This window comes from Bufo gargarizans, chromosome 5 (assembly GCF_014858855.1).
Source record: "Bufo gargarizans isolate SCDJY-AF-19 chromosome 5, ASM1485885v1, whole genome shotgun sequence".
Taxonomy (NCBI): Eukaryota; Metazoa; Chordata; class Amphibia; order Anura; family Bufonidae; genus Bufo; species Bufo gargarizans.
The window spans coordinates 410,753,853-410,780,156 of NC_058084.1; the positions used below are offsets into that span (position 1 = coordinate 410,753,853).

A 26,304-nucleotide genomic window follows, 5' to 3' on the forward strand; every position below is an offset into this window, starting at 1 on the left:
ATGACATGCAAACTGATTCTCTGCTGACATGAAGCCAGATTCTCTGTTACGGGACCTCTCTCCTCTGCCTGGGTGCCTGGGCCTAAATATATGACAATGGACTGTTACAGTGGTGGCTGACGTGAAGCCTGATTCTCTGCTATGACATGCAGACTGATTCTCTGCTGACATGAAGCCAGATTCTCTGTTACGGGACCTCTCTCCTCTGCCTGGGTGCCTGGGCCTAAATATATGACAATGGACTGTTACAGTGGTGGTGACGTGAAGCCTGATTTCTGCTATGACATGCAAACTGATTCTCTGCTGACATGAAGCCAGATTCTCTGTTACGGGACCTCTCTCCTCTGCCTGGGTGCCTGGGCCTAAATATATGACAATGGACTGTTACAGTGGTGGCTGACGTGAAGCCTGATTCTCTGCTATGACATGCAAACTGATTCTCTGCTGACATGAAGCCAGATTCTCTGTTACGGGACCTCTCTCCTCTGCCTGGGTGCCTGGGCCTAAATATATGACAATGGACTGTTACAGTGGTGGCTGACGTGAAGCCTGATTCTCTGCTATGACATGCAGACTGATTCTCTGCTGACATGAAGCCAGATTCTCTGTTACGGGACCTCTCTCCTCTGCCTGGGTGCCTGGGCCTAAATATATGACAATGGACTGTTACAGTGGTGGCTGACGTGAAGCCTGATTCTCTGCTATGACATGCAGACTGATTCTCTGCTGACATGAAGCCAGATTCTCTGTTACGGGACCTCTCTCCTCTGCCTGGGTGCCTGGGCCTAAATATATGACAATGGACTGTTACAGTGGTGGCTGACGTGAAAGCCTGATTCTCTGCTATGACATGCAAACTGATTCTCTGCTGACATGAAGCCAGATTCTCTGTTACGGGACCTCTCTCCTCTGCCTGGGTGCCTGGGCCTAAATATATGACAATGGACTGTTACAGTGGTGGCTGACGTAAAGCCTGATTCTCTGCTATGACATGCAGACTGATTCTCTGCTGACATGAAGCCAGATTCTCTGTTACGGGACCTCTCTCCTCTGCCTGGGTGCCTGGGCCTAAATATATGACAATGGACTGTTACAGTGGTGGCTGACGTGAAGCCTGATTCTCTGCTATGACATGCAGACTGATTCTCTGCTGACATGAAGCCAGATTCTCTGTTACGGGACCTCTCTCCTCTGCCTGGGTGCCTGGGCCTAAATATATGACAATGGACTGTTACAGTGGTGGCTGACGTGAAGCCTGATTCTCTACTATGACATGCAGACTGATTCTCTGCTGACATGAAGCCAGATTCTCTGTTACGGGACCTCTCTCCTCTGCCTGGGTGCCTGGGCCTAAATATATGACAATGGACTGTTACAGTGTTGGGTGACGTGAAGCCTGATTCTCTGCTATGACATGCAGACTGATTCTCTGCTGACATGAAGCCAGATTCTCTGTTACGGGACCTCTCTCCTCTGCCTGGGTGCTGGGCCTAAATATATGACAATGGACTGTTACAGTGGTGGCTGACGTGAAGCCTGATTCTCTGCTATGACATGCAGACTGATTCTCTGCTGACATGAAGCCAGATTCTCTGTTACGGGACCTCTCTCCTCTGCCTGGGTGCCTGGGCCTAAATATATGACAATGGACTGTTACAGTGGTGGGTGACGTGAAGCCTGATTCTCTGCTATGACATGCAGACTGATTCTCTGCTGACATGAAGCCAGATTCTCTGTTACGGGACCTCTCTCCTCTGCCTGGGTGCCTGGGCCTAAATATATGACAATGGACTGTTACAGTGGTGGCTGACGTGAAGCCTGATTCTCTGCTATGACATGCAGACTGATTCTCTGCTGACATGAAGCCAGATTCTCTGTTACGGGACCTCTCTCCTCTGCCTGGGTGCCTGGGCCTAAATATATGACAATGGACTGTTACAGTGGTGGCTGACGTGAAACCTGATTCTCTGCTATGACATGCAACTGATTCTCTGCTGACATGAAGCCAGATTCTCTGTTACGGGACCTCTCTCCTCTGCCTGGGTGCCTGGGCCTAAATATATGACAATGGACTGTTACAGTGGTGGCTGACGTGAAACCTGATTCTCTGCTATGACATGCAAACTGATTCTCTGCTGACATGAAGCCAGATTCTCTGTTACGGGACCTCTCTCCTCTGCCTGGGCCTAAATATATGACAATGGACTGTTACAGTGGTGGCTGACGTGAAACCTGATTCTCTGCTATGACATGCAAACTGATTCTCTGCTGACATGAAGCCAGATTCTCTGTTACGGGACCTCTCTCCTCTGCCTGGGTGCCTGGGCCTAAATATATGACAATGGACTCTTACAGTGGTGGCTGACGTGAAGCCTGATTCTTTGCTATGACATGCAAACTGATTCTCTGCTGACATGAAGCCAGATTCTCTGTTACGGGACCTCTCTCCTCTGCCTGGGTGCCTGGGCCTAAATATATGACAATGGACTCTTACAGTGGTGGCTGACGTGAAGCCTGATTTTCTGCTATGACATGCAAACTGATTCTCTGCTGACATGAAGCCAGATTCTCTGTTACGGGACCTCTCTCCTCTGCCTGGGTGCCTGGGCCTAAATATATGACAATGGACTGTTACAGTGGTGGCTGACGTGAAGCCTGATTTCTGCTATGACATGCAAACTGATTCTCTGCTGACATGAAGCCAGATTCTCTGTTACGGGACCTCTCTCCTCTGCCTGGGTGCCTGGGCCTAAATATATGACAATGGACTGTTACAGTGGTGGCTGACGTGAAGCCTGATTCTCTGCTATGACATGCAAACTGATTCTCTGCTGACATGAAGCCAGATTCTCTGTTACGGGACCTCTCTCCTCTGCCTGGGTGCCTGGGCCTAAATATATGACAATGGACTGTTACAGTGGTGGCTGACGTGAAGCCTGATTCTCTGCTATGACATGCAGACTGATTCTCTGCTGACATGAAGCCAGATTCTCTGTTACGGGACCTCTCTCCTCTGCCTGGGTGCCTGGGCCTAAATATATGACAATGGACTGTTACAGTGGTGGCTGACGTGAAGCCTGATTCTCTGCTATGACATGCAGACTGATTCTCTGCTGACATGAAGCCAGATTCTCTGTTACGGGACCTCTCTCCTCTGCCTGGGTGCCTGGGCCTAAATATATGACAATGGACTGTTACAGTGGTGGCTGACGTGAAGCCTGATTCTCTGCTATGACATGCAGACTGATTCTCTGCTGACATGAAGCCAGATTCTCTGTTACGGGACCTCTCTCCTCTGCCTGGGTGCCTGGGCCTAAATATATGACAATGGACTGTTACAGTGGTGGCTGACGTGAAGCCTGATTCTCTGCTATGACATGCAGACTGATTCTCTGCTGACATGAAGCCAGATTCTCTGTTACGGGACCTCTCTCCTCTGCCTGGGTGCCTGGGCCTAAATATATGACAATGGACTGTTACAGTGGTGGCTGACGTGAAGCCTGATTCTCTGCTATGACATGCAGACTGATTCTCTGCTGACATGAAGCCAGATTCTCTGTTACGGGACCTCTCTCCTCTGCCTGGGTGCCTGGGCCTAAATATATGACAATGGACTGTTACAGTGGTGGCTGACGTGAAGCCTGATTCTCTACTATGACATGCAGACTGATTCTCTGCTGACATGAAGCCAGATTCTCTGTTACGGGACCTCTCTCCTCTGCCTGGGTGCCTGGGCCTAAATATATGACAATGGACTGTTCCAATGTTGGCTGACGTGAAGCCTGATTCTCTGCTATGACATGCAGACTGATTCTCTGCTGACATGAAGCCAGATTCTCTGTTACGGGACCTCTCTCCTCTGCCTGGGTGCTGGGCCTAAATATATGACAATGGACTGTTACAGTGGTGGCTGACGTGAAACCTGATTCTCTGCTATGACATGCAGACTGATTCTCTGCTGACATGAAGCCAGATTCTCTGTTACGGGACCTCTCTCCTCTGCCTGGGTGCCTGGGCCTAAATATATGACAATGGACTGTTACAGTGGTGGGTGACGTGAAGCCTGATTCTCTGCTATGACATGCAGACTGATTCTCTGCTGACATGAAGCCAGATTCTCTGTTACGGGACCTCTCTCCTCTGCCTGGGTGCCTGGGCCTAAATATATGACAATGGACTGTTACAGTGGTGGCTGACGTGAAGCCTGATTCTCTGCTATGACATGCAAACTGATTCTCTGCTGACATGAAGCCAGATTCTCTGTTACGGGACCTCTCTCCTCTGCCTGGGTGCCTGGGCCTAAATATATGACAATGGACTGTTACAGTGGTGGCTGACGTGAAGCCTGATTCTCTGCTATGACATGCAAACTGATTCTCTGCTGACATGAAGCCAGATTCTCTGTTACGGGACCTCTCTCCTCTGCCTGGGTGCCTGGGCCTAAATATATGACAATGGACTGTTACAGTGGTGGCTGACGTGAAGCCTGATTCTCTGCTATGACATGCAAACTGATTCTCTGCTGACATGAAGCCAGATTCTCTGTTACGGGACCTCTCTCCTCTGCCTGGGTGCCTGGGCCTAAATATATGACAATGGACTGTTACAGTGGTGGCTGACGTGAAGCCTGATTCTTTGCTATGACATGCAGACTGATTCTCTGCTGACATGAAGCCAGATTCTCTGTTACGGGACCTCTCTCCTCTGCCTGGGTGCCTGGGCCTAAATATATGACAATGGACTGTTACAGTGGTGGCTGACGTGAAGCCTGTTTCTCTGCTATGACATGCAAACTGATTCTCTGCTGACATGAAGCCAGATTCTCTGTTACGGGACCTCTCTCCTCTGCCTGGGTGCCTGGGCCTAAATATATGACAATGGACTGTTACAGTGGTGGCTGACGTGAAGCCTGATTCTCTGCTATGACATGCAAACTGATTCTCTGCTGACATGAAGCCAGATTCTCTGTTACGGGACCTCTCTCCTCTGCCTGGGTGCCTGGGCCTAAATATATGACAATGGACTGTTACAGTGGTGGCTGACGTGAAGCCTGATTCTCTGCTATGACATGCAGACTGATTCTCTGCTGACATGAAGCCAGATTCTCTGTTACGGGACCTCTCTCCTCTGCCTGGGTGCCTGGGCCTAAATATATGACAATGGACTGTTACAGTGGTGGCTGACGTGAAGCCTGATTCTCTGCTATGACATGCAGACTGATTCTCTGCTGACATGAAGCCAGATTCTCTGTTACGGGACCTCTCTCCTCTGCCTGGGTGCCTGGGCCTAAATATATGACAATGGACTGTTACAGTGGTGGCTGACGTGAAGCCTGATTCTCTGCTATGACATGCAGACTGATTCTCTGCTGACATGAAGCCAGATTCTCTGTTACGGGACCTCTCTCCTCTGCCTGGGTGCCTGGGCCTAAATATATGACAATGGACTGTTACAGTGGTGGCTGACGTGAAGCCTGATTCTCTGCTATGACATGCAGACTGATTCTCTGCTGACATGAAGCCAGATTCTCTGTTACGGGACCTCTCTCCTCTGCCTGGGTGCCTGGGCCTAAATATATGACAATGGACTGTTACAGTGGTGGCTGACGTGAAGCCTGATTCTCTGCTATGACATGCAGACTGATTCTCTGCTGACATGAAGCCAGATTCTCTGTTACGGGACCTCTCTCCTCTGCCTGGGTGCCTGGGCCTAAATATATGACAATGGACTGTTACAGTGGTGGCTGACGTGAAGCCTGATTCTCTGCTATGACATGCAGACTGATTCTCTGCTGACATGAAGCCAGATTCTCTGTTACGGGACCTCTCTCCTCTGCCTGGGTGCCTGGGCCTAAATATATGACAATGGACTGTTACAGTGGTGGCTGACGTGAAGCCTGATTCTCTACTATGACATGCAGACTGATTCTCTGCTGACATGAAGCCAGATTCTCTGTTACGGGACCTCTCTCCTCTGCCTGGGTGCCTGGGCCTAAATATATGACAATGGACTGTTCCAGTGGTGGGCTGACGTGAAGCCTGATTCTCTGCTATGACATGCAGACTGATTCTCTGCTGACATGAAGCCAGATTCTCTGTTACGGGACCTCTCTCCTCTGCCTGGGTGCTGGGCCTAAATATATGACAATGGACTGTTACAGTGGTGGCTGACGTGAAGCCTGATTCTCTGCTATGACATGCAGACTGATTCTCTGCTGACATGAAGCCAGATTCTCTGTTACGGGACCTCTCTCCTCTGCCTGGGTGCCTGGGCCTAAATATATGACAATGGACTGTTACAGTGGTGGCTGACGTGAAGCCTGATTCTCTGCTATGACATGCAGACTGATTCTCTGCTGACATGAAGCCAGATTCTCTGTTACGGGACCTCTCTCCTCTGCCTGGGTGCCTGGGCCTAAATATATGACAATGGACTGTTACAGTGGTGGCTGACGTGAAGCCTGATTCTCTGCTATGACATGCAGACTGATTCTCTGCTGACATGAAGCCAGATTCTCTGTTACGGGATCCTCTCTCCTCTGCCTGGGTGCCTGGGCCTAAATATATGACAATGGACTGTTACAGTGGTGGCTGACGTGAACCTGATTCTCTGCTATGACATGCAAACTGATTCTCTGCTGACATGAAGCCAGATTCTCTGTTACGGGACCTCTCTCCTCTGCCTGGGTGCCTGGGCCTAAATATATGACAATGGACTGTTACAGTGGTGGCTGACGTGAAACCTGATTCTCTGCTATGACATGCAAACTGATTCTCTGCTGACATGAAGCCAGATTCTCTGTTACGGGACCTCTCTCCTCTGCCTGGGTGCCTGGGCCTAAATATATGACAATGGACTGTTACAGTGGTGGCTGACGTGAAGCCTGATTCTCTGCTATGACATGCAAACTGATTCTCTGCTGACATGAAGCCAGATTCTCTGTTACGGGACCTCTCTCCTCTGCCTGGGTGCCTGGGCCTAAATATATGACAATGGACTCTTACAGTGGTGGCTGACGTGAAGCCTGATTCTTGCTATGACATGCAAACTGATTCTCTGCTGACATGAAGCCAGATTCTCTGTTACGGGACCTCTCTCCTCTGCCTGGGTGCCTGGGCCTAAATATATGACAATGGACTCTTACAGTGGTGGCTGACGTGAAGCCTGATTTTCTGCTATGACATGCAAACTGATTCTCTGCTGACATGAAGCCAGATTCTCTGTTACGGGACCTCTCTCCTCTGCCTGGGTGCCTGGGCCTAAATATATGACAATGGACTGTTACAGTGGTGGCTGACGTGAAGCCTGATTTTCTGCTATGACATGCAAACTGATTCTCTGCTGACATGAAGCCAGATTCTCTGTTACGGGACCTCTCTCCTCTGCCTGGGTGCCTGGGCCTAAATATATGACAATGGACTGTTACAGTGGTGGCTGACGTGAAGCCTGATTCTCTGCTATGACACGCAAACTGATTCTCTGCTGACATGAAGCCAGATTCTCTGTTACGGGACCTCTCTCCTCTGCCTGGGTGCCTGGGCCTAAATATATGACAATGGACTGTTACAGTGGTGGCTGACGTGAAGCCTGATTCTCTGCTATGACATGCAGACTGATTCTCTGCTGACATGAAGCCAGATTCTCTGTTACGGGACCTCTCTCCTCTGCCTGGGTGCCTGGGCCTAAATATATGACAATGGACTGTTACAGTGGTGGCTGACGTGAAGCCTGATTCTCTGCTATGACATGCAGACTGATTCTCTGCTGACATGAAGCCAGATTCTCTGTTACGGGACCTCTCTCCTCTGCCTGGGTGCCTGGGCCTAAATATATGACAATGGACTGTTACAGTGGTGGCTGACGTGAAACCTGATTCTCTGCTATGACATGCAAACTGATTCTCTGCTGACATGAAGCCAGATTCTCTGTTACGGGACCTCTCTCCTCTGCCTGGGTGCCTGGGCCTAAATATATGACAATGGACTGTTACAGTGGTGGCTGACGTGAAGCCTGATTCTCTGCTATGACATGCAGACTGATTCTCTGCTGACATGAAGCCAGATTCTCTGTTACGGGACCTCTCTCCTCTGCCTGGGTGCCTGGGCCTAAATATATGACAATGGACTGTTACAGTGGTGGCTGACGTGAAGCCTGATTCTCTGCTATGACATGCAGACTGATTCTCTGCTGACATGAAGCCAGATTCTCTGTTACGGGACCTCTCTCCTCTGCCTGGGTGCCTGGGCCTAAATATATGACAATGGACTGTTACAGTGGTGGCTGACGTGAAGCCTGATTCTCTACTATGACATGCAGACTGATTCTCTGCTGACATGAAGCCAGATTCTCTGTTACGGGACCTCTCTCCTCTGCCTGGGTGCCTGGGCCTAAATATATGCCAATGGACTGTTCCAATGTTGGGTGACGTGAAGCCTGATTCTCTGCTATGACATGCAGACTGATTCTCTGCTGACATGAAGCCAGATTCTCTGTTACGGGACCTCTCTCCTCTGCCTGGGTGCTGGGCCTAAATATATGACAATGGACTGTTACAGTGGTGGCTGACGTGAAGCCTGATTCTCTGCTATGACATGCAGACTGATTCTCTGCTGACATGAAGCCAGATTCTCTGTTACGGGACCTCTCTCCTCTGCCTGGGTGCCTGGGCCTAAATATATGACAATGGACTGTTACAGTGGTGGGTGACGTGAAGCCTGATTCTCTGCTATGACATGCAGACTGATTCTCTGCTGACATGAAGCCAGATTCTCTGTTACGGGACCTCTCTCCTCTGCCTGGGTGCCTGGGCCTAAATATATGACAATGGACTGTTACAGTGGTGGCTGACGTGAAGCCTGATTCTCTGCTATGACATGCAGACTGATTCTCTGCTGACATGAAGCCAGATTCTCTGTTACGGGACCTCTCTCCTCTGCCTGGGTGCCTGGGCCTAAATATATGACAATGGACTGTTACAGTGGTGGCTGACGTGAAACCTGATTCTCTGCTATGACATGCAAACTGATTCTCTGCTGACATGAAGCCAGATTCTCTGTTACGGGACCTCTCTCCTCTGCCTGGGTGCCTGGGCCTAAATATATGACAATGGACTGTTACAGTGGTGGCTGACGTGAAACCTGATTCTCTGCTATGACATGCAAACTGATTCTCTGCTGACATGAAGCCAGATTCTCTGTTACGGGACCTCTCTCCTCTGCCTGGGTGCCTGGGCCTAAATATATGACAATGGACTGTTACAGTGGTGGCTGACGTGAAGCCTGATTCTTGCTATGACATGCAGACTGATTCTCTGCTGACATGAAGCCAGATTCTCTGTTACGGGACCTCTCTCCTCTGCCTGGGTGCCTGGGCCTAAATATATGCCAATGGACTGTTCCAATGTTGGGTGACGTGAAGCCTGATTCTCTGCTATGACATGCAGACTGATTCTCTGCTGACATGAAGCCAGATTCTCTGTTACGGGACCTCTCTCCTCTGCCTGGGTGCTGGGCCTAAATATATGACAATGGACTGTTACAGTGGTGGCTGACGTGAAGCCTGATTCTCTGCTATGACATGCAGACTGATTCTCTGCTGACATGAAGCCAGATTCTCTGTTACGGGACCTCTCTCCTCTGCCTGGGTGCCTGGGCCTAAATATATGACAATGGACTGTTACAGTGGTGGGTGACGTGAAGCCTGATTCTCTGCTATGACATGCAGACTGATTCTCTGCTGACATGAAGCCAGATTCTCTGTTACGGGACCTCTCTCCTCTGCCTGGGTGCCTGGGCCTAAATATATGACAATGGACTGTTACAGTGGTGGCTGACGTGAAGCCTGATTCTCTGCTATGACATGCAGACTGATTCTCTGCTGACATGAAGCCAGATTCTCTGTTACGGGACCTCTCTCCTCTGCCTGGGTGCCTGGGCCTAAATATATGACAATGGACTGTTACAGTGGTGGCTGACGTGAAACCTGATTCTCTGCTATGACATGCAAACTGATTCTCTGCTGACATGAAGCCAGATTCTCTGTTACGGGACCTCTCTCCTCTGCCTGGGTGCCTGGGCCTAAATATATGACAATGGACTGTTACAGTGGTGGCTGACGTGAAGCCTGATTCTCTGCTATGACATGCAGACTGATTCTCTGCTGACATGAAGCCAGATTCTCTGTTACGGGACCTCTCTCCTCTGCCTGGGTGCCTGGGCCTAAATATATGACAATGGACTGTTACAGTGGTGGCTGACGTGAAGCCTGATTCTCTGCTATGACATGCAGACTGATTCTCTGCTGACATGAAGCCAGATTCTCTGTTACGGGACCTCTCTCCTCTGCCTGGGTGCCTGGGCCTAAATATATGACAATGGACTGTTACAGTGGTGGCTGACGTGAAGCCTGATTCTCTGCTATGACATGCAGACTGATTCTCTGCTGACATGAAGCCAGATTCTCTGTTACGGGACCTCTCTCCTCTGCCTGGGTGCCTGGGCCTAAATATATGCCAATGGACTGTTCCAATGTTGGGTGACGTGAAGCCTGATTCTCTGCTATGACATGCAGACTGATTCTCTGCTGACATGAAGCCAGATTCTCTGTTACGGGACCTCTCTCCTCTGCCTGGGTGCTGGGCCTAAATATATGACAATGGACTGTTACAGTGGTGGCTGACGTGAAGCCTGATTCTCTGCTATGACATGCAGACTGATTCTCTGCTGACATGAAGCCAGATTCTCTGTTACGGGACCTCTCTCCTCTGCCTGGGTGCCTGGGCCTAAATATATGACAATGGACTGTTACAGTGGTGGGTGACGTGAAGCCAGATTCTCTCCTATGGGAGCTCTCTCCAATTGATATTGGTTAATTTTTATTTATTTTATTTTTATTTTTATTCATTTCCCTATCCACATTTGTTTGCAGGGGATTTACCTACATGTTGCTGCCTTTTGCAGCCCTCTAGCTCTTTCCTGGGCTGTTTTACAGCCTTTTTAGTGCCGAAAAGTTCGGGTCCCCATTGACTTCAATGGGGTTCGGGTTCGGGACGAAGTTCGGGTCGGGTTCGGATCCCGAACCCGAAAATTTCCGGGAAGTTCGGCCGAACTTCTCGAACCCGAACATCCAGGTGTTCGCTCAACTCTATTAATGACGAATATTCTAAAAACGAATATATAGCACTATATTCTATAGTGCTATATATTTCTTTTTGACCCACACCTGTGAGGATCATGTAATATTCGCATATTATGCGATCATTACCTCGCCAATTTTCATGAGAAAAAAAAGAATGTAGAATATACGAATTCGCGAATATATGACGAATATTCACAAAATATCACAAATTCGAATATGACCCCTGCCGCTCATCACTAGTATCAAGCAACATTTTTCAGTAGCATTTACATTTATACAAGAATGCGGATTATAGCCATGTATGAACACACAGTTGATAATTATGCAGTTCCCCCATTAAAGTGTTACTGTAATTTTTTTTTTTATTTGCTAGTTTATTAGAGCTAGGCATGTATACCTGAGTTAGTCTGTCAATGATTGCTAAAAGATCTGTAATTACCTTATAATAACAGCTTTCATTAATGTCCTCTGTTCCTTTCCACTGCTCCCTTACAAGACAGTTGCAATGGCTCATCTGTCTCCGGCTAGGAAGACGGAGGGGCGGTCCTTCACACTGCATGCCTGCATTAGGCTTCAGAGTGAGAAGGCGTGTCTCTCAGTAATCCAATCTAATTGACTGGCATGGAGCTGCTGGCTGCAGCAAGTGTGTATGGGAAGTGAGGGAAAACAGAGGCGCCATCTTGAGAAGGTCCTCATATTGTAAATGTTTTAAAAGCCGTAACTAAGGGAAAAACTGAAGGAAAACAGTGGTATGTGAAGAAACTAAAGATTGCTTAATGAAGCAGTAACATATGCTGAAATTTATTTATTTTTATTAAAACATGACAGTTACCCTTTAAATGATGTGTGCATACGGTTGGATTCCAGGCAATTATTATTATCATTATCTTTATTTCAGATCCATATTAAAAGAACAGTACATTGATAAGACGAGAGTCGGTGTTTTTGGAAAGGTAAGATTTCATTATTACATTATAATTATATTTAGTTTTTTTAAAGGTTCATAATTTATAACAGCACTTAACAAGTTTGTGAGATCAATGAGAAGTGATATTGCTCAACCAACAGGTTGTTTTTTAAAGTTTTTTACGAAACGTACTGTAGTCAATGGGTCATAGGCAGCCAATAAGTCAATAGCAAATTTTTGAGATTAGGGAGAAGTGAGAGGAAAAGTGAATTTGTTGGCCAAAGAATTTTGTTGGTCCTAAGAATAGGAGGAACGCTATTCATTTGAAGGAGATAATTCACTCTATCATATGGGCAGACACAAATATTTGCTTGATTATTTTGGGCTTCAAAAAGTCAGATATTAAATCTAGGCTGGAGTTGTCTACCACAGTGGTTAGCTCAGGTAATGTGATGGGCGACTGGTTCCAACTTTGCCTTTCTTTGGGCCTTTCTTCGTCTGTATTAGAGAATATATACCCATCTCAGGGATACCAACCTGGGATGGAGGAGGATATTGCAGGTATCATATTGTGTATGCCAGATAAGTTGGAAGAATTAGTTTGTTATGGGGTCATCTCTCCTCATTGGCCTCTGAATGACCATTAGTATGTTCTTGTACCCTTTGCCTGTATTTGAACATAACCTTTCCAGGAAAGAAGATTTTCTACCGTTACTTTGTAGACAATGAATTGGCAGTACCAGTGTATCTCCGCAATGTCCATTTATAGGGGCTGTCCTATCATGACACCCCATGTCCATATAATCTATTACAGCATAGGGGCATCATGAATCCCTGCATTTCATGGATGGACATTCATTTAAATAGTGGGCATGAAAATATATATTTACCATACAGCAGCCACTAGGTGTAAAATACATCAAGGACTTTCTTTGATAGCTGCGAAATGGGCCATAGACACAATAGACTGGAGCAGACCTTGTTGATTTCTAGTACAGATTTTTTTTTAGGCATGCTCTGTGACTCTTGCAGAAGTCAGGAGGGAGTAGATAAACTGTAATGTTACCTAGTGTGAATGGTGGACCCTGTGTTATCTAGAGATCGCTTTGCTGTTCGCCCGGAGGTCGTTTCGCAGCGAACTTTGCTCGTTCATGATTCGCCGAACTTGTGAACATATGGCAATGTTCGCATGCGCTTTATTCTTTTGCATTGCGCAGAACTTTGACCCATGACCCCATCCATCAGGTGGGACAGGAAAGCCAATTGAGACATTTCAGTACATGGACACGCCCCCACCCTATCACAGAACCCGATCTGGCAGCCATTTTACATTCTGTGTTTTGCCAGTGTAGGGAGAGGTTGCTTTGTGGAGCAGGGACAGGCTGTAAGGGACACCAAATGCTATCTAATAGGGCCACAAAAGTCATTTTAAGGACTGGTATAGGTGTGCTATCGATAGGTGTGATATACTGAGGGGTGTGATATACTTATAATATACTTTCTAACATAGAAAGTATATTATAGTGCATTTGTATTGTGCAACAGTTGTGCTGCGATACCGCAGATATATAAAGGGACAAACGCTATTGGAATAACTAATTGCAACTGGTGTTATATACCAATATTTTTTTTTATTGAGGGGTGTGATATACCAATCATATACTTTCTAACATGGAAAGTATATTATAGTGCATTTGTATTGTGCAGCAGTTATGTGTGGTTCTGCTGCGATACCGCAGGTATATAGAGGGACAAGCGTTATTGGAACTATTTGCAACGGGTGTGATATACCTGTTCCCCCCAAAAAACTGATTGAGGGGTGCAATATAACTGCATCCACAAAATACTGAATTAGGGGTTTGAAATACCTGCTTCCACAAAATACTGATTGAGGGGTGCAATATACCTGCTTCCACCAAATATTTATTCAGGAGTTCTATATACCTGTTTCCACAAAATACTGATTAAGGGGTGCGATATACCTGCTTCCACCAAATATTTATTGAGGCCTGCGATACATCAGCTTCCACAAAATACTGATTGATGGGTGCGATATACCTGCTTCCACCAAATATTGATAGAGGGGTGCAAAATACCTGCTTCCACAAAATACTGATTGAGGGGTGCGATATACCTGCTTCCACCAAATATTGATTCAGGTGTTCTATATACCTGTTTCCAAAAAATACTGATTGCGGGGTGCAATATACCTGCTTCCACAAAATATTGATTCAGGGGTTTGATATACCTGCTTCCACAAAATGCCGATTTAAGGGTGTGATATGCCTGCTTCCACTAAATATTGATTCAGGTGTTCTATATACCTGTTTCCACAAAATACTGATTGAGGAGTGCGATATACCTGCTTCTACAAAATAATGATTAAGGGGTTCTATATACCTGCTTCCACAAAATACTGATTGAGGGGTGCGATATACCAGCTTCCACCAAATACTGATTGAGGCCTGCGATATACCTGCTTCCACAAATACTGCTCTTTTCTAGGGACTTGGCACAGGGTCATTTTAAAAATTACAGGCAGAGGAAGAGGCAGGCTTTTCCGCAGGGGTGGTAGGGGTCGGGAAGGTGCACCATGCATGTGCCTAAGTGGGAAGTTGGAGATGGTGCATGCGATTACATCAAAGGACTCACCAGAGTTGGTTGAGTGGCTCACTCAGCCTTCCACTTGTGCACCCTAATCATCCTCTGTATCTGCACCATCCTCACTCTCTGCTGTGCACACCCCCTTAGACATCACCCTGACCACCACCATAGTCCCTCCACTCGAGTCAGAGGAATAATTTTCCCATCCATTCCCAGACCTTACCGATGCACAGCCATTCTTGACATCGGATGAGGAAGAGGAGGTAGCAACGGCTGCCACCCAGCGGTCTGATGACAGTACCCAGATCAGCCCAAGGAGGGAGGTCCCCGCTGTTGCTGCCTACTCTGAGATCTCAAATGTCAGCGGTGGTGAAGGTGATGATAATGACGTGTCGATGGACGTCACGTGGGTGCCCACAAGAGAGGAAGAGGAGGGGAGTTCAGAGGGAGAGACGGAGCAGCAAAGAGGGAGGAGAAGCAGGCAGAGCTCGCAGGGCACAGCAGGCAAAAAGCAGACTGCAAATGTATCTGGAGAGAGCCATCCACCATGCACGGTCACTTCTGGCGCTCCCAGGACACCGGCACATGGCTCCGCAGTGTGGGCTTTTTTTTAACATGTCAGCTGCTGACACTAGTGTTGCCATCTGCAGCCTGTGCTGTCAAAGCATAAGTTGCGGTAAGACCAACACTCACCTCCCGGCGCTCCACCCCTTTGTCCTCTGGCTTGTCGGAACTGTTAGCCCGCCAACTACTGCCATATAAACTGGTGGACTCGGAGGCCTTTAGAAAATTTGTGGCCATTGGCACACTGCAATGGAAGGTCCCTGGAAGGAAATATTTCTCCCAGAAGGGCAATTGAATATATCTCTGGCACACAGTGTCTGTGACAATATACATCTGACCACAGACACATGGTCTAGCAAACACAAGAAGGGAAGGTGCATAACTTTTACTGCCCACTGGGTGAACCTCGTCAAGCATGTAATCCATGGCACCTGTGTGGATTTGGTGTTACCGCCACGGATTGCATGCAGGCCTGCCTCTTCTTCTCCTCTTCCTATTCCATCCTCTGACTCCTCCTCGGCTGACTCCCTCCTCCTTTTCCATTGCTACCGCCTCTTCTGCTGCACCCCCCAAGCTCCCCAGAACCTATTCGACGTGCCAGGTGAGACGTTGCCATGCTGTGCTGCGGCTGTTGTGCTTGGAAGCCAAGAGCCACACCGGTCCTGCACTGCTTTCAGCTCTGCAGTCACAGGCCGATCAGTGGCTAACCCTGCTCAATTTGACAGTTGGTCAAGTGGTGTGCGACAACGGTGCCAATCTGCTGAGTGCGCGGAAACACCCTGTGTATTTGGCAAAAAATCACTGCACAACTAAGTTCAGGATGTGTGCTATGCACGGTATGTGCATGGCACACATCCTGAACTTAGTTGTGCAGTGATTTGTTGCCAAATACACAGGGTCCATGACGTCTTGTGGCAGGCCAGGAAAATCTCTGGCCATTTTAGAAGATCTTACATGGCCATGGCTCGCCTTGCTGACGTTCATTGGCGACAACACCTGCATGTCAGATGTCTGATTTGTAAGAGACTGACACGCTGGAACTCCACCTTGTATATGCTTGATAGGCTGCTCTAGAAGCAACGTGCTGTTAATGACTACCTGTATTAACTTTGCGGCAGGACAGGTTCTGGGGAGCTTGGTTTCTTTTCACCACGCCAGTGGCTGCTCATGCACGATGCATGCAGACTTCTGCGGCCATTTGATGAGATCACTAAACTGGTCAGTCGCAGCCAGGGCACCATCAGTGACATCGTACTTTATGCCTTCTTTCTGGAGCATGCATTGCGTTGTGTCATTGATCAAGCTGTCGAGGAGCAGGAGCTGGAAGATGAGGATGTCGCAATGCTGAATGAATTCCCAGGGGGGGCTACTCCACCTGAGACAAGTCAGCAGGAGTCTGAAGAGGAGGATGGTTGCTGGGGGGAGGAGGAGGAAGAGGAGCAAAAAGAGCAGGCTTTTCGGGGATCCCTGGTGTTGTCCGTGGCTGGGGGGAGGAGACCAAGGGCTCCAGTGTTTGAAGACGGACCCCAATATAAATTTGCCTACAGGTCAAGGACCTGTACTGGGTGGCAACGTACTTAGACCCCTGGTAAAAACACAAAATGGCAGACATGTTACCAGCATTACAGAGGGCTGTCAGAATTAAGCATTTCCAGGCCTTGCTGCGAGAGATGCTGCATTCTGCTGTTGCGGGCACTGACAGAGAAATTTCCACCCACAGCGAAACAGATACGGGTACCAATCCTACCACACCTGCAAAAGATGTGTTTTTCACTTCAGATATGAGATCATTCTTGCAGCCAACCCATCGAGAGCTGCCCTCCGTATCCTGCCTCAGGGAACGCCTAGACTGACAGGTGTCCAACTACAGTACAGACCAAAAGTTTGGACACACCTTCTCATTCAAAGAGTTTTCTTTATTTTCATGACTATGAAAATTGTAGATTCACACTGAAGGCATCAAAACTATGAATTAACACATGTGGAATTATATACATAACAAAAAACAGTGTGAAACAACTGAAAATATGTAATATTCTAGGTTCTTCAAAGTAGCCACCTTTTGCTTTGATTACTGCTTTGCACACTCTTGGCATTCTCTTGATGAGCTTCAAGAGGTAGTTACTTGAAATGGTTTTCACTTCACAGGTGTGCCCTGTCAGGTTTAATAAGTGGGATTTCTTGCCTTATAAATGGGGTTGGGACCATCAGTTACCTTGTGGAGAAGTCAGGTGGATACACAGCTGATAGTCCTACTGAATAGACTGTTAGAATTTGTATTATAGCAAGAAAAAAGCAGCTAAGTAAAGAAAAACGAGTGGCCGTCATTACTTTAAGAAATGAAGGTCAGTCAGTCCGGAAAATAGGGAAAACTTTGAAAGTGTCCCCAAGTGCAGTCACAAAAACCATCAAGCGCTACAAAGAAACTGGCTCACATGCGGACTGCCCGAGGAAAGGAAGACCAAGAGTCACCTCTGCTGCGGAGGATAAGTTCATTCGAGTCACCAGCCTCAGAAATCGCAGGTTAACAGCAGCTCGGATTAGAGACCAGGTCAATGCCACACAGAGTTCTAGCAGCAGACACATCTCTAGAACAACTGTTAAGAGGAGACTGTGTGAATCAGGCCTTTATGGTAGAATATCTGCTAGGAAACCACTGCTAAGGACAGGCAACAAGCAGAAGAGACTTGTTTGGGCTAAAGAACACAAGTAATGGACATTAAACTAGTGGAAATCTGTGCTTTGGTCTGATGAGTCCAAATTTGAGATCTTTGGTTCCAACCACCGTGTCTTTGTGCGACGCAGAAAAGGTGAATGGATGGACTCTACATACCTAGTTCCCACCGTGAAGCATGGATGAGGAGGTGTGATGGTGTGGGGGTGCTTTGCTGGTGACACTGGGATTTATTCAAAATTGAAGGCATACTGAACCAGCATGGCTACCACAGCATCCTGCAGCGGCATGCTATTCCATCCGGTTTGCGTTTAGTTGGACCATCATTTATTTTTCAACAGGACAATGACCCCAAATACACCTCCAGGCTGTGTAAGGGCTATTTGACCATGAAGGAGAGTGATGGGGTGCTGTGCCAGATTACCTGGCCTCCAGTCACCGGACCTGAACCCAATTGAGATGGTTTGGGGTGAGCTGGACCGCAGAGTGAAGGCAAAAGGGCCAACAAGTGCTAAGCATCTCTGGGAACTCCTTCAAGACTGTTGGAAGACCATTTCAGGTGACTACTAGGGATGAGCGAACCCGAACTGTATAGTTCGGGTTCGTACCGAATTTTGGGGTGTCCGTGACACGGACCCGAACCCGGACATTTTCGTAAAAGTCCGGGTTCGGGTTCGGTGTTCGTCGCTTTCTTCGCGCTTTTGTGACGCTTTCTTGGCGCTTTTTGAAAGGCTGCAAAGCAGCCAATCAACAAGCGTCATACTACTTGCCCCAAGAGGCCATCACAGCCATGCCTACTATTGGCATGGCTGTGATTGGCCAGAGCACCATGTGACCCAGCCTCTATTTAAGCTGGAGTCACATAGCGCCGCCCGTCACTCTGCTCTGATTAGCGTAGGGAGAGGTTGCGGCTGCGACAGTAGGGCGAGATTAGGCAGATTAACTCCTCCAAAGGACTTGATTAACTGATCGATCTGCAGCTGTGGATCATTGAGCTGCTGATCCTCAATTGCTCACTGTTTTTAGGCTGCACAGACCGTTTGTCAGTCTCATTTTTCTGGGGTGATCGGCGGCCATTTTGTGTCTTGTGGTGCGCCAGCACAAGCTGCGACCAAGTGCATTTAACCCTCAATGGTGTGGTTGTTTTTTGGCTAAAGCCTACATCAGGGTGAAGCTGTGACACCAAGTGCATTTAACCAGCAATAGTCTGTTCATTTTTTGGCCATATACAAAATCAGGGGCAAGCTGCGCCTGTCACCAAGTGCATTTAACCCTCAATGGTGTGGTTGTTTTTTGGCTAAAGCCTACATCAGGGTGAAGCTGTCACACCAAGTGCATTTAACCAGCAATAGTCTGTTCATTTTTTGGCCATATACAAAATCAGGGGCAAGCTGCGCCTGTCACCAAGTGCATTTAACCCTCAATGGTGTGGTTGTTTTTTGGCTAAAGCCTACATCAGGGTGAAGCTGTCACACCAAGTGCATTTAACCAGCAATAGTCTGTTCATTTTTTGGCCATATACAAAATCAGGGGCAAGCTGCGCCTGTCACCAAGTGCATTTAACCCTCAATGGTGTGGTTGTTTTTTGGCTAAAGCCTACATCAGGGTGAAGCTGTCACACCAAGTGCATTTAACCAGCAATAGTCTGTTCATTTTTTGGCCATATCCCAGTCTAATTCTGTCACTAAATCCATACCGGTCACCCAGCGCCTAAATACTAGGCCTCAAATTTATATCCAGCTAAATCTGTCCCTAGTGCTGTAGCTGGGCGAGTTATTTAGTGTCCGTTCAAGCACATTTCTTGTTCTGGGTTGAAATACAATTCCCAATTTAGCAATTTCATAATTTAGTGGTTCCTGCTATATCAGAGCTCTTTGAAATCTATCCCAAAAAGGGTATATAATATTGAAGGTGCACATAGGGTCATTCAGAGTAACTTCACACACACCCGCTACTGTGTATTTCCAAGTCTAATTCTGTCACTAAATCCATACCGGTGACCCAGCGCCTAAATACTAGGCCTCAAATTTAATTCCCTCTAAATCTCTCGTTACCCACCGCTGTACTGTTGTTGCTGGGCAAGATATTTAGTGTCCGTCAAAGCACATTTTTTGTTCTGGGTTGAAGTACAATTCCCAATTTAGCAATTTCATAATTTAGTGGTTTCTGCTATATCAGAGCTATTTGAAATCTATCCCAAAAAGGGTATATAATATTGAAGGTGCACATAGGGTCATTCAGAATAACTTCACACACACCCGCTACTGTGTATTTCCAAGTCTAATTCTGTCACTAAACCCATACCTGTCACCCAGCGCCTAAATACTAGGCCTCAAATTTAAATCCCTCTAAATCTCTCGTTACCGTTGTCCTGTTGTAGCTGGGAAAGTTATTTAGTGCCCGTCAAAGCACATTTTTTGTTCTGGGTTGAAGTACAATTCCCAATTTAGCAATTTCATAATTTAGTGGTTCCTGCTATATCAGAGCTATTTGAAATCTATCCCAAAAAGGGTATATAATATTGAAGGTGCACATAGGGTCATTCAGAATAACTTCACACACACCCGCTACTGTGTATTTCCAAGTCTAATTCTGTCACTAAATCCATACCGGTGACCCAGCGCCTAAATACTAGGCCTCAAATTTAATTCCCTCTAAATCTCTCGTTACCCACCGCTGTACTGTTGTTGCTGGGCAAGATATTTAGTGTCCGTCAAAGCACATTTTTTGTTCTGGGTTGAAGTACAATTCCCAATTTAGCAATTTCATAATTTAGTGGTTTCTGCTATATCAGAGCTATTTGAAATCTATCCCTAAAAGGGTATATAATATTGAAGGTGCACATAGGGTCATTCAGAATAACTTCACACACACCCGCTACTGTGTATTTCCAAGTCTAATTCTGTCACTAAACCCATACCTGTCACCCAGCGCCTAAATACTAGGCCTCAAATTTATATCCAGCTAAATCTGTCCCTAGTGCTGTAGCTGGGCGAGTTATTTAGTGTCCGTTCAAGCACATTTCTTGTTCTGGGTTGAAATACAATTCCCAATTTAGCAATTTCATAATTTAGTGGTTCCTGCTATATCAGAGCTCTTTGAAATCTATCCCAAAAAGGGTATATAATATTGAAGGTGCACATAGGGTCATTCAGAGTAACTTCACACACACCCGCTACTGTGTATTTCCAAGTCTAATTCTGTCACTAAATCCATACCGGTGACCCAGCGCCTAAATACTAGGCCTCAAATTTAATTCCCTCTAAATCTCTCGTTACCCACCGCTGTACTGTTGTTGCTGGGCAAGATATTTAGTGTCCGTCAAAGCACATTTTTTGTTCTGGGTTGAAGTACAATTCCCAATTTAGCAATTTCATAATTTAGTGGTTTCTGCTATATCAGAGCTATTTGAAATCTATCCCAAAAAGGGTATATAATATTGAAGGTGCACATAGGGTCATTCAGAATAACTTCACACACACCCGCTACTGTGTATTTCCAAGTCTAATTCTGTCACTAAACCCATACCTGTCACCCAGCGCCTAAATACTAGGCCTCAAATTTAAATCCCTCTAAATCTCTCGTTACCGTTGTCCTGTTGTAGCTGGGAAAGTTATTTAGTGCCCGTCAAAGCACATTTTTTGTTCTGGGTTGAAGTACAATTCCCAATTTAGCAATTTCATAATTTAGTGGTTCCTGCTATATCAGAGCTATTTGAAATCTATCCCAAAAAGGGTATATAATATTGAAGGTGCACATAGGGTCATTCAGAATAACTTCACACACACCCGCTACTGTGTATTTCCAAGTCTAATTCTGTCACTAAATCCATACCGGTGACCCAGCGCCTAAATACTAGGCCTCAAATTTAATTCCCTCTAAATCTCTCGTTACCCACCGCTGTACTGTTGTTGCTGGGCAAGATATTTAGTGTCCGTCAAAGCACATTTTTTGTTCTGGGTTGAAGTACAATTCCCAATTTAGCAATTTCATAATTTAGTGGTTTCTGCTATATCAGAGCTATTTGAAATCTATCCCTAAAAGGGTATATAATATTGAAGGTGCACATAGGGTCATTCAGAATAACTTCACACACACCCGCTACTGTGTATTTCCAAGTCTAATTCTGTCACTAAACCCATACCTGTCACCCAGCGCCTAAATACTAGGCCTCAAATTTATATCCAGCTAAATCTGTCCCTAGTGCTGTAGCTGGGCGAGTTATTTAGTGTCCGTTCAAGCACATTTCTTGTTCTGGGTTGAAATACAATTCCCAATTTAGCAATTTCATAATTTAGTGGTTCCTGCTATATCAGAGCTCTTTGAAATCTATCCCAAAAAGGGTATATAATATTGAAGGTGCACATAGGGTCATTCAGAGTAACTTCACACACACCCGCTACTGTGTATTTCCAAGTCTAATTCTGTCACTAAATCCATACCGGTGACCCAGCGCCTAAATACTAGGCCTCAAATTTAATTCCCTCTAAATCTCTCGTTACCCACCGCTGTACTGTTGTTGCTGGGCAAGATATTTAGTGTCCGTCAAAGCACATTTTTTGTTCTGGGTTGAAGTACAATTCCCAATTTAGCAATTTCATAATTTAGTGGTTTCTGCTATATCAGAGCTATTTGAAATCTATCCCAAAAAGGGTATATAATATTGAAGGTGCACATAGGGTCATTCAGAATAACTTCACACACACCCGCTACTGTGTATTTCCAAGTCTAATTCTGTCACTAAATCCATACCGGTGACCCAGCGCCTAAATACTAGGCCTCAAATTTAATCCCTCTAAATCTCTCGTTACCCCGTTGTACTGTTGTGCTGGGCAAGATATTTAGTGTCCCGTCAAAGCACATTTTTTGTTCTGGGTTGAAGTACAATTCCCAATTTAGCAATTTCATAATTTAGTGGTTTCTGCTATATCAGAGCTATTTGAAATCTATCCCTAAAAGGGTATATAATATTGAAGGTGCACATAGGGTCATTCAGAATAACTTCACACACACCCGCTACTGTGTATTTCCAAGTCTAATTCTGTCACTAAACCCATACCTGTCACCCAGCGCCTAAATACTAGGCCTCAAATTTAAATCCCTCTAAATCTCTCGTTACCGGTGTCCTGTTGTAGCTGGGAAAGTTATTTAGTGCCCGTCAAAGCACATTTTTTGTTCTGGGTTGAAGTACAATTCCCAATTTAGCAATTTCATAATTTAGTGGTTTCCTGCTATATCAGAGCTATTTGAAATCTATCCCTAAAAGGGTATATAATATTGAAGGTGCACATAGGGTCATTCAGAATAACTTCACACACACCCGCTACTGTGTATTTCCAAGTCTAATTCTGTCACTAAACCCATACCTGTCACCCAGCGCCTAAATACTAGGCCTCAAATTTAAATCCCTCTAAATCTCTCGTTACCGTTGTCCTGTTGTAGCTGGGAAAGTTATTTAGTGCCCGTCAAAGCACATTTTTTGTTCTGGGTTGAAGTACAATTCCCAATTTAGCAATTTCATAATTTAGTGGTTCCTGCTATATCAGAGCTATTTGAAATCTATCCCAAAAAGGGTATATAATATTGAAGGTGCACATTGGGTCATTCAGAATAACTTCACACACACGCTTCTGTGCATTTCCAAGTCTAATTCTGTCACTAAATCCATACCGGTGACCCAGCGCCTAATACTAGGCCTCAAATTTAATTCCCTCTAAATCTCTCGTTACCCACCGCTGTACTGTTGTTGCTGGGCAAGATATTTAGTGTCCGTCAAAGCACATTTTTTGTTCTGGGTTGAAGTACAATTCCCAATTTAGCAATTTCATAATTTAGTGGTTTCTGCTATATCAGAGCTATTTGAAATCTATCCCTAAAAGGGTATATAATATTCAAGGTGCACATTGGGTCATTCAGAATAACTTCACACACACACGCTTCTGTGCATTTCCAAGTCTAATTCTGTCACTAAATCCATACCGGTCACCCAGCGCCTAAATACTAGGCCTCAAATTTATATCCCGCTGAATTTGAATACAATACATTGGGCCAAATAATATATTTGTTGTTGTGGTGAACCATAACAATGAGAAAAACATCTAGTAAGGGACGCGGACGTGGACATGGTCGTGGTGGTGTTAGTGGACCCTCTGGTGCTGGGAGAGGACGTGGCCGTTCTGCCACATCCACACGTCCTAGTGTACCAACTACCTCAGGTCCCAGTAGCCGCCAGAATTTACAGCGATATATGGTGGGGCCCAATGCCGTTCTAAGGATGGTAAGGCCTGAGCAGGTACAGGCATTAGTCAATTGGGTGGCCGACAGTGGATCCAGCACGTTCACATTATCTCCCACCCAGTCTTCTGCAGAAAGCGCACAGATGGCGCCTGAAAACCAACCCCATCAGTCTGTCACATCACCCCCATGCATACCAGGGAAACTGTCTCAGCCTCAAGTTATGCAGCAGTCTCTTATGCTGTTTGAAGACTCCGCTGGCAGGGTTTCCCAAGGGCATCCACCTAGCCCTTCCCCAGCGGTGAAAGACATAGAATGCACTGACGCACAACCACTTATGTTTCCTGATGATGAGGACATGGGAATACCACCTCAGCATGTCTCTGATGATGACGAAACACAGGTGCCAACTGCTGCGTCTTTCTGCAGTGTGCAGACTGAACAGGAGGTCAGGGATCAAGACTGGGTGGAAGACGATGCAGGGGACGATGAGGTCCTAGACCCCACATGGAATGAAGGTCGTGCCACTGACTTTCACAGTTCGGAGGAAGAGGCAGTGGTGAGACCGAGCCAACAGCGTAGCAAAAGAGGGAGCAGTGGGCAAAAGCAGAACACCCGCCGCCAAGAGACTCCGCCTGCTACTGACCGCCGCCATCTGGGACCGAGCACCCCAAAGGCAGCTTCAAGGAGTTCCCTGGCATGGCACTTCTTCAAACAATGTGCTGACGACAAGACCCGAGTGGTTTGCACGCTGTGCCATCAGAGCCTGAAGCGAGGCATTAACGTTCTGAACCTGAGCACAACCTGCATGACCAGGCACCTGCATGCAAAGCATGAACTGCAGTGGAGTAAACACCTTAAAACCAAGGAAGTCACTCAGGCTCCCCCTGCTACCTCTTCTGCTGCTGCCGCCTCGGCCTATTCTGCTGCTGCCGCCTCGGCCTCTTCCTCCGCCTCTGGAGGAACGTTGGCACCTGCCGCCCAGCAAACAGGGGATGTACCACCAACACCACCACCACCACCTCCGTCACCAAGCGTCTCAACCATGTCACACGCCAGCGTTCAGCTCTCCATCTCACAAACATTTGATAGAAAGCGTAAATTCCCACCTAGCCACCCTCGATCCCTGGCCCTGAATGCCAGCATTTCTAAACTACTGGCCTATGAAATGCTGTCATTTAGGCTGGTGGACACAGACAGCTTCAAACAGCTCATGTCGCTTGCTGTCCCACAGTATGTTGTTCCCAGCCGGCACTACTTCTCCAAGAGAGCCGTGCCTTCCCTGCACAACCAAGTATCCGATAAAATCAAGTGTGCACTGCGCAACGCCATCTGTAGCAAGGTCCACCTAACCACAGATACGTGGACCAGTAAGCACGGCCAGGGACGCTATATCTCCCTAACTGCACACTGGGTAAATGTAGTGGCAGCTGGGCCCCAGGCGGAGAGCTGTTTGGCGCACGTCCTTCCGCCGCCAAGGATCGCAGGGCAACATTCTTTGCCTCCTGTTGCCACCTCCTCCTTCTCGGCTTCCTCCTCCTCTTCTTCCACCTGCTCATCCAGTCAGCCACACACCTTCACCACCAACTTCAGCACAGCCCGGGGTAAACGTCAGCAGGCCATTCTGAAACTCATATGTTTGGGGGACAGGCCCCACACCGCACAGGAGTTGTGGCGGGGTATAGAACAACAGACCGACGAGTGGTTGCTGCCGGTGAGCCTCAAGCCCGGCCTGGTGGTGTGTGATAATGGGCGAAATCTCGTTGCAGCTCTGGGACTAGCCAATTTGACGCACATCCCTTGCTTGGCGCATGTGCTGAATTTGGTGGTGCAGAAGTTCATTCACAACTACCCCGACATGTCAGAGCTGCTGCATAAAGTGCGGGCCGTCTGTTCGCGCTTCCGGCGTTCACATCCTGCTGCTGCTCGCCTGTCTGCGCTACAGCGTAACTTCGGCCTTCCCGCTCACCGCCTCATATGCGACGTGCCCACCAGGTGGAACTCCACCTTGCACATGCTGGACAGACTGTGCGAGCAGCAGCAGGCCATAGTGGAGTTTCAGCTGCAGCACGCACGGGTCAGTCGCACTACAGAACAGCACCACTTCACCACCAATGACTGGGCCTCCATGCGAGACCTGTGTGCCCTGTTGCGCTGTTTCGAGTACTCCACCAACATGGCCAGT

General features: G+C 47.0%; 1 protein-coding gene across 2 annotated transcripts in view; it reads left to right on the forward strand.

Annotated features, from left to right (window-relative positions):
• DPP6 (dipeptidyl peptidase like 6) overlaps window positions 1-26,304 on the forward strand; it is a 1,705,234-nt gene that overhangs the window by 1,659,498 nt on the left and 19,432 nt on the right. For both annotated transcript variants that reach the window (XM_044293859.1, XM_044293858.1), the window contains exon 21: window positions 12,035-12,089. In XM_044293859.1, coding sequence (XP_044149794.1) covers window positions 12,035-12,089 — 55 coding nt within the window. The remainder of the gene's footprint in view (window positions 1-12,034; window positions 12,090-26,304) is intronic.